Source organism: Nomia melanderi, chromosome 14, assembly GCF_051020985.1.
Source record: "Nomia melanderi isolate GNS246 chromosome 14, iyNomMela1, whole genome shotgun sequence".
In the NCBI taxonomy this organism is placed as follows: Eukaryota; Metazoa; Arthropoda; class Insecta; order Hymenoptera; family Halictidae; genus Nomia; species Nomia melanderi.
The window spans coordinates 8,393,159-8,409,914 of NC_135012.1; the positions used below are offsets into that span (position 1 = coordinate 8,393,159).

The window sequence follows — 16,756 nt, forward strand, 5'->3', positions numbered from 1 at the left end:
ATTTTTTAAATTCATCATATACATCGGACAGCAAAGAACAAATATACGATAGGGTTCAATCTAAAAATTTCCGAAATCGTATTTGTATTAATTTTCAACGTGCAATTAGTTGCCTTTCCAAGCGCAGCTCTTTACAGCGATTTTTCACAATATTTCTCTACTAAAATGCGAACAAAAGAGAGAGATACAGGGGGGGGGGGATTAATCTCGGCCATGATCGCCAGGCATTCCTTTTCCCTCGGAAATAAGAATTACCCAATTTCGCGAGGGTTGAGCGTCGTCAACCGGTAGCTTTAATATCACTTACGTCCCTCCCCACGTCCGCGACGCAGCATTTACAGGGTTGTGCGCGCGAAACACGCACACCCGCTAGATACGCGGGTATATACATACTAATATATACATTATATGGAACAATGGTACACGATGGACGAAGAGGGATGGGCCGAGGGGGTTAAGCCGCCTCGGATGAAAAGTTATCCGCGCTTCGCGGATAAAGTCCCTCGTATTTTCTTCTGCCACCGTGTTGTCGGCCATCCATTTCTTCCGCGCGACCTCCGTGACGATTGCTAATTAGTGGAGTATGTGGGCAGAACTGTCGCTATCTTACCACCTTTCCTACTTAACGTGAAAACCACTGGACGGGTCAAACCAACCCACTTCGGAATTCTTATTTTGAAAGTATTTTACCCTTCGCATTATAATATCGTGTTGAACTCGTGGTAAATGTTCCAAATGGAATCTAACAAACACAAATGTTAACTGATTTCTTTTGAATTCTACTGAAATATTATTCCTGTGTTATTAATTGCTACACCTTAGAGCAAATATGGATGCAGGATATGTCTGCAATTTCTCTGTTTTTCTAATAAATATTCAATGGTACAGTAATTGTATCTATTGTGTGTGTATCACAGTTGGGAAAGAAAGTATAGGACAGGGGATTAAATTATTAAATTATTAAGATTTTAAACCTTTGCCATTGTAACGGTGACTTTGAGCTTTGATGTCTAAACTCGAAAACTGAATAATCTAATTATTTAAGTAAGGAGACATGTGGTTTTTCTGTTTTAGTATTTAACACTTTGGTGTGTAATGCAGAGTTTTATGAGAATATTAAAAGTTTATGACAGTTCTCGTCCGCAAAGAGTTCATCGTGCTTTAACCCCTTATTTTTAATATGACTGAAATATTACTTGTCTATTATCAATCTTTAACTTTAAGAGTAAACGTAGACATAATATAAGTATCAAGTTCTATTGTTTTTCTAATACGTTGTAAATAAAACAGTTTTATCAAGCACAGCTGTGAAAGACATTATAGGATAAGGGGTACCACTTTATGATCTGAAGTGTTTCTGGTCTCTCACTTAGGAATTTGGGATAATCTTAGCTTTTCAGGTGCTGAATATTTTATTGTCTATATACCTTAGCCTAGAGAAATTTTGATAAATAATTTTATTCATTTTTCAAGTTTTTCATAAACATTCCATAGCTACAATCATCTTTTCCCTGGACAAAGTTTACACGTTCCATTTTCGTCACAATTATTCCTAATATCACAACCATATTCTACATAACTACAGTCTCAGTAAATCTCACATGTTCCCAAACAAAGTAAAACTCCATGTCAACAATTGAACTAAACAACATTGTCCCAAGTTCAAAATTGAAAAATCAAGAACTCCTCAACCAAGTATCAAGGTTCCACGACAGGCAATTTTCTTATGCATAGTTGCTATATCAGGTTACACAAATGAAACACTTCTTACAAGCTCGTAAAATGTAAAAGTGTCCACCTTACCTGCTGAGATACGTAAAAGTTAAACGAACAGGCAATTGTGATACCACTTTTTCCGCCGTTTAAATTGCCGGGAAATGGGTTAAACCAAACGCCTCTCCCGTACGTGGGCGATTTAAACTGAGTAAGAGACGCCCGGCCGGAATTTATGAAATGCGTAATAGGATGGCGGCCTTGCGCCCGCATTCATCGCGCCTGTTGCTACACTTTTAATTGTCTCATCCCGGCGGCCTTCCTTTTTATCGGCGATCAGTAACGGTGCGCGGTATAGCAACCTCGGCTGCGAATTAGCTCTACGATCTCTCAGCCCGTGAATCCTTCGGCGAAATGTTCGATTCGACTCGGTGGATGATGTTATCCGAAAAGAGCGTGCGCGCGACCACGAGGTTTTCTAGGAAGAGCCGGAGATAGCGGAGATTTTTTGACGGCGCCGTAGGGCAGTATCTAATCGGCAGTCGTTAAACCATAACTGATAAGGAGTATTGATTTCGATGGGTGATTTATTGGAGCCGACTTCTATCCGCTCCTTTCCTTCGCTTCCTCTTCGCCGATAGCATCGGTTTCATGCGGAATTATTAATTACGAACTTAGCTGGCTCGAAACTATCGTTTCATAATATTGGAACCGTGCGATTTGTTTCAGACGAGAACTTAAGTCTTTGTACTCGAGAGGTAACTCTTGGTCGATACGTTTAACAAGTTGTACTCGAAATTTTGTGATTAATATTCAACAGTTCAGGATGGGATAGACAAAGTTTTTTGAAACTAAAGTTTAATGATAATTCATACATAAGTTAATGAACAAAAGTGTTTTATTTTGAGGTATTACAATGAAATAGATTTCACCTAGTGATGCATTATACAAAGTTTAATATTAAATATTAAGTTTCGTAATTCCGTAGCATCGGAACAAGTGGTGACTGAAAGTTATCGAGTGTAAAGTGTTGATTTAGCAGAACCATGAAGTTCGATGTTTAATATTAAGCTTCGTATTGCATCGATACGTGAATTGAGTGTGAACGAAGTAAAATAGCTTTGCTTGTGTACGATTTTTTGGTAAGGTAGTTTCGAAAACTGTCGTTTGCATTTAATTAGAAAATATTGAGTATTTCTGGTATAAAACTTTTGGAGCGCGTAGGGTAAATGTGGAAAATTGGTGGCTGAGATTGAGTTTTATTAAAGTTAATAAAGTAACTTTTGTGAACTTAAATATGGAGTATATTATGGAATAAGGGATTAATAGATTTACGTGGATAAAGCAGTGTTGAAAAATTTTGATAGCTTATCAAGTCATTTTTTTTTAGGTGTCGTATTTTTGTGAGAGCTTCTGCCGCGGAAATGAAGGAATATTTGTAGTTTCGAGTTGGAGGAAAAGGAAGAACAAACTTGCTCGTTGTTCCTTTCCTCTGTAAACTAGCAGCTATATACCGAAGTACTCGTAAAACTTTAGCATAAATATTTACTTACTGCGAAGGCATTTACTTGCGCGGGCTAGGCGAAGCATTAGTTAACCTTGCTACTAGAAACAGATACACGAATCGGAAACGAATATTCGTCTCATCTTTCGAAAAATTTTTGAAGGTATCGAAACATGAATGAGCTGACGAAGCGAGCTCATTTAAAAGGATAAAAATTTTTGTTGACTAAAAAACGAAATAATTCACTTAAATGTTCGATGTTATTTAATGACTCTAATCTACACTAAAATTGAGTCACACAGATTTTGAATCTCTTAACTCACTAAACTATTAAAAATCTTTCGATCTTCAAGACATCATCTTGAATATTACTCCCAACAATCTTCAAGCAAACTTAAACACTTCCTAAATCCTTCCTCACTTATTTTTTTCGTTACTTTTAATACTTACTGTTGTTACTATATCACTGTACTACTATACTTATTATATTTACTATATCACTACTGCTGTATTACTATACTGATTATATTTATATATTACTACTACTACTACTACTACTACTAATACTAATACTATTACTACTACTACAACTACTACTACAACTACTACTACTACTACTACTATACTATACTACCGTACTTATTACATTTACTATATTATTACTATTATACTACTTTACTACTACACTTACCACACCTATTATAATATTACTACTACACTACTGTACTACTATACTTACTATACTTACTATGCTATTACCAACATACTACTATACAACTAAACCTATTCATTATACTTTCACCACTACACCTATTATACTCACTATTGCGGCAACAATACGTACATTAAAGCAATATTTTATTACCTTATCACTAGTATTGCATTGAGCTTTCGCGGTCTCCAAATAACAGGAACAAAATGTTCTTTTTACAGGCGTACGGTGGTGGAGCATACGGTCCGACGGCAGGGGGCCCAGGCGGGGGGCCAGGGGGAGGCGGGGGCGGGGGTGGAGGCGGCGGTGGCGGTGGTGGCGTCGAGGGTGCCACCTATCCCCCGGATTCCCCTTATTTCCCGTTCGGAACACGAGGTGTACCGTCTTCCGTGGGGACACCCACCCCCCTTGGCAACCCCGCGGCGCCCACTGGCACCAACGGCGCACGGTTACCAAACTCCGCAGCCGGTTAGTTTCTTTTTGAACCCCTTCACCTCGCTCAGGCACAGGAATCCTCGTCAAAGCTCAACTTGTCTCGTTTCCAATGTTTCAGGTGCTGCTGCGGTGAAACGGAAGAAGGACGTGAGTATTCTTTTGTGTCCCGTTTCCTTTTTCCCTCTTCCGACGATTGGACCGGCGAACAGCCGGACTAACTATTTTATCGATTCTCTTAGAAGTTGGCGGTATTCTTGTAGGTTTCGTGTGATATTTTTTTGTTGCTTTTGATTCGGATTGTTTGGTAACTTTGCGCAGTTAGAGTTTGTAAAAGTTTGTTGGGAATAGCATCGGTTAGTTTTGGACGGTTTCCTGAAGATGGTTATTGATTTTTATAGTGACAGTCGACGCTTCGATTGAATAATCCTGTACTTTGTGTGTGAAGGTTATTAACATTCGCAGTGTATTAGTAACGTCCGGTACGAGTCTTCGTAATTTTAATAATTGCGAGAGGAAGAACTTAATATTTTAATTGGCTGGCGAATGTAGAGTCATGGGATGAATGTTATATGCACTCGACAGGGGTGTACTAGTAATCATACAGTATACGCGGGGTGTTTTTAAATTATGGATCTGAAATTGATTGGGCGGTGGAAATTAGAAGCATGGAGGAAATCTGAGTACATTCGTATATTTAAATGTGATACGAGTCAAGGTCCGGGTGTCATTAAGTCATATGTTACAGGAATTATTTATTATCTATTAGTTTCCTTTAGGTGCTCGGCTGCAGTGTAATTTGCTGTTTTTATAGGTTTATACAGCTGAGAAAGGAAAACAGTCTTAAGAAAAAAGAAGTTTTTCTAATCTCATAGATTCAGGGTGTTTACAGATTTATTTAACAGTGGAGGCCGAAATGTTGTCTAAAATGGTATTAAGAAATTCAATGAAAAATGTAGGGAAGGGAAGGTTTATACTCTTTCTTAACGTTTCCCAATAAGTCTACAGCTCAGAGTGTTAACCAAGGAAAATTTACAGATCAATCCGAAAGTTTCGATCGCGATCGAGACGGTAGACTTTCCGGAAAGGGATTGATCGTTTGCTCTTTTGTTCAGCAGGCCCTGGACGGAGCCGACGGAGAAGTCGTAACAACGCAGCATTGGGTAAGTGTCATGAAATTATTTGATAAACGCGCGTTAACCCTTTGCACTCGAAAGTTTTTCTGCTGCATACATTCATTATTCTCTAGTGAGTCATCGATTAAACTACTGATTCGACTAAATAGAAATAATGCACGAACCAATGGATACAGCTATTTTATTTGAATATTTCATATTTTATATAATCATATATAATTTCTATTATATAAAACATTTAATATAATTTATATAATATTGCACTTTATAATACAGAATATTTTATATGGTTTCATTATTTAATTAATTATATTATTTCGTTATATAAAATATGATATTGAATATTCAATTGTATCTGGTATATCAAATCAAAGGGTTAAACCACTTCTCTAATAACACGTTCTCCAATCGATAATGGCTCCTCGATCTATCGCAACCGATTTAAGCCGAGCGGCGCAATTGATCGATGGAAAAAACGATCGAATTGACTTGCCACGTGAATAACACGGATTTTTTCGGGCTCTTGTCAGTTCCTCGAACCGCGATGATCTCAGAGACCACTCATGATCGTAATCACTCGTGAGGTCACACGGGGGATAATGATTTTACCAGAACTAGACTATGGATTACGAGATTATTCAAGGTTTTTAGGTATTTTCTCACGAAACTGTCATATGGTTTAATAATAGTTACGTGAGATAACGGCCTCTTATCGTAAATCGCGTTGAAATGCCAAAATCCATTTGATTTCAAATACTCATTCGATTAGTTCTTCTTCTGGGATTTTAATCGGTGCTGAATTTTATATTAAAATGTAAACGAAGATTTCGAATTAATTTTCTGAAATTATCAAACTATATTTACACATTTTGGTAATTGATAGCAGCCTTCTGATAAAATTGTTTATCACAGCGTTGTATTATGTTTCGATCGAGAGTTGTTTTATATATAATAAAACGAAGGGTTACGATTCGTAAAGATTCAACATATATTCATTGAAATCATTTAAGTTTCGTTGTGCGTGTGTTTCTAAGAAGACAACCTTATAGAAAACATTGCGAATTACATTACGTCAGATTTGTTTTCGTTCTCCGCATAGAAAATATCATTAAGCGAGGCACATGAGATGCTCGATTATTATAAAAAATTGATTTTCAACAATACGAATCTTTATTTCCGCGCGATAAAGCGCAAACGTGCGTCAGAAACGGCGAGACTCTTCGTGAATCATCGTCGAGTCGTAAACGGACTGGTCCCGTTTCCAGCGAAAGCTTTTTGTCACAAACACGCCCGAGCAAGAATGTTAATTAATGTTCATGTAATCATTGAATCGCTTTTCTCCTCTTTCCTTTTACAATTAATTATTATTTATATTCGTGTTTCTTATCTCGAAGTGGAGAACATAAAGACGTTTTATTCTTCATATCATACCGTGTGTACGTGAAAGATTCTCGGGGATCTTCGTAATTTATAACGACCATCAGTAGTAAAGGATGCATCTTCGTGTGAAATAAAAATTTCTCGAAATAATTTTGATACAAAAATTCCATAATTTAATTTCATTAAATTCAATTAGATTTAATAAAAATTTAATTTTATTCAATTGGAGGAAACAAGGATTGAGTGACAGCTGATTTCTTCTCTTAAGAATTTCAATAAGTTAGAAACAATATTTTTATAAGTAATATTTATCAATTTATATAACTAGTAGAAAATTACTTTATACATAAATTCCTATATTACGCTACTTTATATTCTATGCACTTGTGTTTGTCACAAATGCATCATCAATGTCGCATCTCGGGGGATGATAAAAAATGTGCCACGCGTGCAACTCGCGCTGGTGGGAGAGAGCCGGTCCCCTGGCAAATAGAATATAATATCGATCGATAGGCGAACGTTAAATATTTGTCGTCCCGGCGTTCTTCGAGCACCGTCGAAAAAGAAGCGAAAACGAACTGGCTCTTTTCGATCGTCAAATACGGTCCTACACCTGTTTAAATTCTCTTACTGCGCGCGCCCGTTTAACTGATTTATCAGAGGATAATTTGGGATGACGATTCGAGGTTTATCATTTTGTTTCTACTTATATATCGCCGGTGAACATGCGTGTACACAGAGCAGATCATAAAAATAAGATTTTATAAATTCATTTTTATGATAGCAAGACACGTGAAGAAAAATAATTATAATAATATTGAAAAGGAACATTAATCATTTTGATAAGAATTTCCTTTTTAGTTTTCAAGCGACTTCGATTGACTTTTTAAACAACGTTATATTAAATAATTTTTCTAAATTAATAGTTTTGTGCTCTTATTTACATGGTGTATATTTAATACCACATACATCTCTTAACCCTTTGGTTCATAAAATCGTGTATGATTTGCGGCGAATATTTTTAATCGAATTCAATGCATATGAGTATGTATCGTTTACAATTTATACGAAAATTGTGTTGAAAAGTAATGAAAAGTTTCAGTGACAATGTTTGTAATTATTGATAACGTTTCTTTCGTATTAAATATTGATAGATGTTCGAGGGAAACTGAATATATTATCAGAAATTATATACCCAGTGCTGCAATGTTGACGATAATATCAGAGCCCACGCGAATATTACAGGGTAGCAGCGAAATTGTTAATTTATCGATGGTTAATAAAAAAAAAACATTCATTGGTGTTTCGTCGATTAAAAACAGGCGTATCACCGGACTCGCTGTTTCCGTGGAAATTAGTCGTGAATAATGTACGGTTGGCCCGCGGCAAATCGATAAGATTAATTATAACGATCTTCGTTTTCGGCGACCCGTGTAATTCAGTCAATTGGCCGAGACGCGCGAGCTGATTATCGCCGTTAATCGCGCTCCCTGATAACTGTTAAGCCTCAACTGACGTTCTTTCGCGGAAAGAATTTTTAATTAGCCGGTCGGTATCCATAGACGATGTAATCTGCCGACGATTTGGTAACGGACGTCGAAAAAATACGAAAAATCAATGCATCGCTTATCAACGTTGCCACGTTATCGCGCGGACAACGTTGATACACGCGCGGAATCTAACAAATTCTTGGCGTTAACGCTCGTTAGAAAAGTCAGTCGAATCTTTATTTGAACATCTGCAATGGAAAAGTATTTTTAAGGGGATCAATCCTTAACATTCCATATTACCAATAAATATACAACATAAATTTTAAATAATAATAAATTTAACATAAATAACCATCAATTTAAAATCATAATTTCTATTAACATTGCCAAAGCGTTAATTACTGCTCTAACAATACAATTTCACTAGTTTCTGCCACTTTTCTTCCACACTCAATTATTTCGACAAACTAATTATCCCGTATCTTCTCATTGCTCCAAACACAGAGCGTCAAATATAAATTAGTAACATTTTATCAATAACACTAATGTCTACCCACTAAAAAACAAAACGCAACAGAATACCGCCTCAAACTTTTTAATACAAATGCATCCCGTAACGTAAACTCACCTACTTTCCCTCACACAGTGAAGTAACGTTATTATTCCACATAAATTATGTATTACTCACCAGAACACCTCCGAATATCTCGCACATTTCCAACGGAAGGCGAGCCGCTAAATAAAACAATGAAAAAAGAATAATAATAGGGGTGGAAATCTCTAGGCTAGCTCTCTCGTCAACAAAAATTCTATTTTCATCGTCGCCGATCGTTCCATCGCGGTATTTATATTTTGCTGAAGGAGGGCAGGGTCTGGTGTGTTTTCTTACGGGGCCCGACGTCACCGGTCACGGTCGGGATACCCCGAGGAGACAGAAAGAGGGGGGGAAAAAAACGAGCACGGGGTGAAGCCGCCAGGGCGTTGCGGAGGGACGGTGGCGAACGATAAGTGAAACTCCCGGCGGAGGTAACGGGCATACGGTTACAGCACCCTCGAGGACACTAGAACGCTCATATCCTAATAGAAACGTAATCGCGTAGTCCTGCGCGCTGAATAAATTATTAGCGGGCTTACGCTTACTGCATCGGCCGAGGGGTCGGTCGGCCGCGTGTAACACACCATATCGCGTGGATTAACGACGATCCGCACCGTGGGATAGCTGAGGATTTATTCGGCCGTGACTCGCCACTCTTATTTATTATTGTTTTGGCCCTATTACCCGCCATTATTGCCCGAGGATTTTTCGTCCGCTGATCGACGACACTCTACGGAGAATGGGATTAGTACGGGGGATGATTTCTGTCACGTTATCGTATTTTGTCTTTCAGTTCCCTCGCGACGGTCTCTTTTCGACAGGGGATGAAATTGTTGGATTATTGTGGGATCTCTTGGAATGTGCCTTTTACGCGGTTCTGCATTTTTGTGGGTTTTTCGGATATAGATGAGGGAGAGATTTTTTGTTTTCTGTCTGTATATCTAATGTAAATGATATTATTAGACTACGATCTCATTATCTTATTATTGATTCGTAAATTCATATTTTCGAAGCGGTATTCAAAAATGAAACACTAGTTTCATTAATCCAAGTGAATAAAAACGTTAATATTCCAATTCTCTTACAATTTACGTGTCTTCTCATATTACAGACACTATATCACTGACATTCTCAGCTTATTCATTATATATGCAACTACTCTACAAGCCACATGAATATTTTCCGTAGCGGAGCGAACCAGACCAGATCTCCTATGACCATTCGCTCGTCGTCGCTCTCCGAGTATTGTTAAAAAAGAAGGGAAAGAAGCGTCTTATCTGGTTTTCGGTTGGACGCGTTGTCGGTGCATCGGTGCGTCGTTCGTTTCGGTTAAGATCTCTTGGAGCCCGTATCTTTCGAAGGCATGTTTGTGCATAGGGGGCTCATGGGTATCGGGAGAAGACCATATGGTGTCGCGTGCTACGGTCGCCAGACCGTGGAGCCCTTCCAGTCCGGCACCATGGCTCGCGCTATGGCTGCCTGAATGGCTTCTCGCTAATTCGTGGCCTCGAGGAATTTCGTGGCCGCCACGAAGGACCCGAGGATCCGGGCTCCCGTGTAAGTTAAGTGGCACGCATTTACATGGCTCACTGGACTGCGGCTTCTTCGCGATGGACCACCTTCGATTATCGACGTACAGACTTTCGAGGAGTCGTTGAATTTCGAATTTTAATTGTGATTATTACTTGTGACCCTTCGCCATACGATTTGCATGTATTACATGACGTATGTCGACTCGGATGCTCCTGCTTGCGATACTTCGTTCTGTTACGATTTTATAGATACAGCTATTGCAAAAGGAAATTGTAATATTACAAGTTTAATTAAATTTATTTATGAAAATAAGAAAATTATTTTTTTTTCGCCTGATTTCTTTTTCGTCTGTGATCGATCTCACTACTTTGTTATTAATAATTCATTGAAAATAAGAACATTCCAGTTTTATTCTATATCAACGCGTACTCTGAGGAATAATCGATAATTGAGGAATAATATGTTATTTGCATTCAGAAATATTCAAGAATATTTGTGTTTTTTAAATTCTATTTGAAATCCTCATCACGAGTCTGACACGATATTGTAGGGCAAGGGGTTAACACTGTGACTGCCACGTCACCCGAATCCGGTGACACTATTCTTCACATAAATATAGACATTTATATTTTTAGTAATATGATAACATAATTTACCAAATATCATTATGGACAAATTGTACAGTGCATTGGATATATTAAAAAAAAATATTTTTCGTAAGGTATCGAACGAGTCGAACTTTAGATGAAGGTGATTTTTTCTTAGAAAATTTGGTATATATTGAAATTAAAGTTTAAGTGCAAAATTGTAGTGTCTTGTGCCCATATTAGAATTGAAAAATATTGAAATGTAGCTTAAAATTAGATATATAATATTTTTAAAAATACTCAATATTTTAATTTCTATTACAAGAGGATATTGTTGACGAATAAAATAAGATTCACCAAAACACACATACCAATTTCGATAATTTTGCATAATTCTGAATGGGACGCTATGCAACGTTGCAGATAAAAAGAGCTAATTACCATTTTAGTCGACTCATCGATGAAAATCCTTATCTGCAAAAAAGTAATCGTCATGTTAACGAAGCAATATTTGAGTTAATCAAAATCTCCAGTTACCGTCGAACCTATACTCTTATCAATGGAAGACGCCAACAGTGTATCTATTAATCCCTTTTCCTACAATGTTGTATCAGACTCGTGATGAATATTTCAAACTGAACTTGACAAATCTAAATCTTATTTATCTATTCTTAACACAAATTAAATATTACTCGCCTACTATCAGTCTTGAACTCCCACAGACATGTAAAGACATAAAGACATATGAACATAGACACAGAATAAGTATAAAATTTTATTTTTCTACCAAAGTTATTAATAATAAAGCAGTTTTACCATGCACAGTTGTGAAAGAAGTGACAGGATTATAACAACGTGTCAGACTCGTGAAGATTTTCAACATGATTTAATAAACATAAATATTATTCGATTCATTCGAATTCAAAGTAAATATTATTTTTCTCTAATGTATTCTTATACTTGAACAAAACATAGACATAGAATATGCCTATAATTCGTCTCTTTTTCCAATAAATTATTAACGACAACGCAATCGTATCGATCAGACTTGAAAAAGAAATCATAGGGCAAGAGGGGTTATGTAGTAAGTGGCATTTCGTGTGTAATGTCCGTTACGCCTTGACGCTGAAAACAATCGTGTTTTCTTCTGTTTGGTATAAAACACGAGGGCTACGATCGCTCGTCCCTGGGACGCTTCGCTCGAAAATACGGGCTGTAATTTTGAAAGATCCCCGAGAACGACCCCGATAATGAGTCCCGGCGGATTCCGACGGGAACGCGGCTCGCGTCCGGACTTCACGGCGCCTACGAAGCCATTCCCCGGCTTTTCGAAACGCCCGGGTTCAAGTAGCCAACCGTTCATTATGTGGGATGAGGCGCGCCCGATCAAATGAACGTGCCGTTAATTTTGAAAGTGGACTAAGTCACATGTTTTTAGTTTCAAGATATTCGAAAGTTTGCGTTTGAATAGATTAACCATTTGTCAGCAGTATGGGTCATTGTAGGTCTGTTGAAAATCTCATTGTTTCTTCACCAGGGTTTTCAATTTTTATTGCGGGATATGAACATTTAGTTACAATTTTTATTTATATATTAAATCAGAGACTGTAATAAGTACCTTAAAATTTTGTTGAACTTTTATAGAACTCACAGCAGTCAAACCTGAAAACTGATCATAAAATGTTTAAATTGTTGTTTATAATTAGATTTTGTAACAAAATATTTCAGAAAATATTTAGTCTTGATAAACGAGAATTTATTATGACTGTAATGTTGTATGCAACTTACAAGGAAATATTTTTAACGGTCTTTGATGCTTGAAATGACTTAGACTATATTCAATATTAAGGGCACAAAGGACACCGCGTCCGCTTCGAGAGTCGTTATCGGCTGGCTGGATTAAAGTGACAGGAAGAGTTTGTCAAGTCCGTGTTTCGACTTTGAAATATTCCTTCCTTTTTTCTGTTTTTTAACGAGTCTCCTGGAATCTAACGAATAACAGGTTATTATTCACGGGATCTAAGTTTGTGATAAATGGTGCTGTCGGATCGAGATAAGTGAACAATGATACTGAGAGATGCAGATAGAGGAAGTTTTTTTAGAGAAATGGGAGTAAATGTCGTGGGAACCTGTTGAGTTGCATTATTCCGATGTGATAAGTAATAGAATGATTTATTCGAATTATAGTACATGCAGAATAAATTTTCTACTTGCTCGGACAATTACAAATTCTAACTTCGATTAGACTTCATATGTAAAAATAAAGTTTTGTGAACTGGTTTTCAAAGATCAGAGTAAAGGAAAGTGTATTATCACTAATGTATCAACATGATCTTGATTTACGATTCACGAGGTAGAACATTAATTTAAAATCGATTTAGATTAGTGAAAGATATTTCTCCGCTTTCCCAAATTATTAAAAAAAATCAAGTATAAATTCCTGCATTAATTACAATAAATTCCAAACTCATTTTCTGTAAACCATTAAGGGAGAAACTGGCTCCAGGAATAATTCAGATTAAGAAGAAGAAGAAGAACCATCGCATCATTCACGAGGAATAATAAATAAACGAGCGCCGAAACGAGCGACATTAATTATCCGCACGTGATTCCGCGTTCTTCGACAAGAATCAATTTGTTCGAAGATTTTAAACATGTCCCGTGATCAGTAAAGATCTGAAGCTGACCACGTGGAGAGAGAATCCGGCCGGAGTGGGAAGAGATCCGGCGGTGGACTTTCTCGCGCGCCTGGCCTCTCGAATTACGCAGCCGATAAACGTCAACCCGGACAAATGAATATTGAAAATCGCTCGTAAAGCTGTTGCTCCAACAACCAAGCCAGCGTGCGCAATGGTCTATAGTATATAATTAGGAAAAAAGTCCAAACTTGAAGCTATAATAGAATTATGGTTACAAATCAATAACAGAAGTGATATTAAGTATATTACGAATTTTTTCATTATAATTTTACCATAAAACTGCTATAATCTTGTCAGATTGATTTTAGCCACTTTGAGTCTAGAATACAAAAGTACAAAGTGCATTCTGAATGTTAGTTGGAAAGCAGTCATTATTTGTGAAGAAAATACTGCATTTTTAATTCACCGACGTGTGGGTAGGCTTGTTGAGATTCATTTCATGAAGTTAACTTAATAAAACTTCAAACCTTCAAAGTTTTAGTTTCAACGTGCCAAAGTTTACGAATTTAAATGTTTCGAAATTTAAGAATTTAACAATTTCAGTTTCGAAATGTCAGAATTCAAAAATTTCAAAGATTAAAACTTACAAAGCTTCAAATTTTCAGTTTCAAAGTTTTAAAATTTTCAAGTTTGACAATTTTTAAATTAAAAAGTTTCTAAGTTTCAAAGCTTCGAAGTGTGAAAATGTGTAAGTTAAAGAATTGCAAAGTTTCAAAATTCTATAATCCCAAAGATTTGAACTAATAAACTTTTCGAACGTCAACGCACAAAGAAAGTACTACCTCTGATCAATACAGGAATGATATTAGAATTCTTTTCTCCTAATCCGGCAATCTAGACCACCGCGCGTTGTCGTGGAGCGGTGGGGGATAAAGAATCGTCCGGGGGCCGGTTCATTAATCCTCCACGCGTGATTAACCGCGTCGCGGAACCAGATCTAGCGGAGTAACTCAGTTATCTAGTGATGTCGGCCGAAACGGAATCCGCGGCGTGTTTTCGACGGACAAGACCGAAATCGTTTCCATCTTATGAAATTTACGCCCGTAAAAGTAACGACCTTAATGATGGTTCGGCGTAAACCGCGCGCCCGGCTCCAGGAGGAAGATATTACGGGCGCAATTAAAAGCGAAACCTCAAAAGTGGCCGCGTTTTAATTCCTTCATGCGAAACACCTGCGACCCTGGCCGTCGTAAACCCGACTCGAGTCAATCAAAGCCCACCGGGCCTCGATCCGACGCGACCGAGAAACGCGTCTTTCGAGAAACCCTCCGGGCCGGTCGATCTGGATCATGGCCCACGTGAAAACAGAAATCGCGAATCCTTGATTACAGTGTCCAATTTTGGTTACTGAAATTTTATATGAATACTGTTCATCCACGACCTTATGGCTAACTGGATGTAGACCTGAGCATATTGTACAAATTTTGAATTAGCTCGAAATAATTCACTCCTTAATTTCTCAGTTAATTAAGTCTTAATTTTTCGTTCTGTATTTATTAGAAACAATAATTTTTCATTCCATATTCAATAGAAATATTTCTTCTTAACAGAACATCACCTTTTCGTTCTTCATACATCAAGAATATTATTTCTCCATTCATATTTATCGGAAATATTAACTCTGGAAGAACATTAATTTTTCATTGCACGTTCAGCAGAGATATTAGCTCTCAAGAAGATAGTTCCTCATTCCCCGTTTATTACAACCTTCCTCCATCCAAATAAACAACCCTCAAAACTCCAGACCCTCCCCCATCAACCAGTAGAATGCCACGAATTCTCTCTCGAAGTTAACCACCTCAAACAACCCCTTTTCGCCCATTTCCAACCGAGTCTCACAAATTCCGCACCCCGGACCGTTCGATGAACGGTTGAACGAGAGGAGGGTAGCTGTCTGGTGGACGAATCAATTACCGGGAATCGCGTGCTAGAAAGACCGCCAGGGAAAGAGACAACCGCGCGCAGCGGAATAAAAGGCCGACAGAGAAAGAAAGGGGGCAAAGGAGGGGAAAGAGGAGGAAGGTCAGCAGCACGAGAGCCAGAAAGAAAGATAGAAAGAGAGAACGAGAGGGAAACGACGGTTCGCCGGAGACGTTGAACGCTGTTTGACGGGCACCTGTTGCTGGTAGCACACGAGCCAATGCCTCTTTGGCTTGCACGCTCCTCTCCCCTCCCGCCGATCCCTCGCCCACCCCTTCGCGCGCTACTTTGGCCCGTTCCTTGGTACGCACGCTATTTTACCTCTGCCCCGTACCTTTTGTTCCCTCTTTCCGCGTGGGTTTCGCGGTCGGAGGGGTTCCGTAATTTCTTCGGCGCTCCCGTTTCCAAAGGGATCGAGGAACCCTAGAGGGTTCGAGCGGAAACGTCGACGGCCGCCTCCGTCGGCCGGAAAAAAGGAAGACTGATCTGGCTCCATTTAGAGGATCGAGCACTGGACAGAAATATGTCGAGAATTTCGCGTAATTTATTACCTGGCCACTCGAACGCGCGCTATTATTGTCCGAGGATGACGTAACGCGCGCGTAAGAGGAACCAGGGATTTTTCGTGGACGCGCGAAACTCGTAAAGCCTCTAGAGGTGTCGAAGCGGGCCGATTACGGGTGCGTAAGTGCACTCCGCCGATCGCTGGGCTTATCTGCCGAGCGAAGTGGTCCCAGATCGAGGAAACGCGTTTCGTTTAATCCCACGGGACCCCCGGGCAATTTCACTTTTGTCCGCCGCAACATCGGGCCATTGTGTACGATCTTGTTCTTGAGGTTTAGTGGCTCGACGGTGTTGTAAATCGTTGTATCGCGTTGATATTTCTTCCTGGTAGAGATCAATCTGGCTTTTTTCCCCTCCGTTTTCCGCGTGGACCATAAATTCACCCCTTTTTGGGTTTGCCTCTCTCTATCTGGAGTAATGGGTACTCTCGGCATGACGTGGTTGCTTTAGGACGTGGCTTATTTGGACTTGCCGGGATAAGATAATGGAAC

General features: G+C 38.5%; 1 protein-coding gene across 3 annotated transcripts in view; it reads left to right on the forward strand.

The window, feature by feature from the left end:
* Window positions 1–16,756, forward strand: part of LOC116433762 (protein daughterless) — a 212,385-nt gene that overhangs the window by 27,148 nt on the left and 168,481 nt on the right. Inside the window, exons 3-5 of one of the 3 annotated variants that reach the window (XM_076373741.1) lie at window positions 4,151–4,397; window positions 4,483–4,511; window positions 5,477–5,524. In XM_076373741.1, the coding sequence (XP_076229856.1) occupies window positions 4,151–4,397; window positions 4,483–4,511; window positions 5,477–5,524 (324 nt within the window). The remainder of the gene's footprint in view (window positions 1–4,150; window positions 4,398–4,482; window positions 4,512–5,476; window positions 5,525–16,756) is intronic. The other 2 variants (XM_076373743.1, XM_076373747.1) reach the window with 2 other exon arrangements.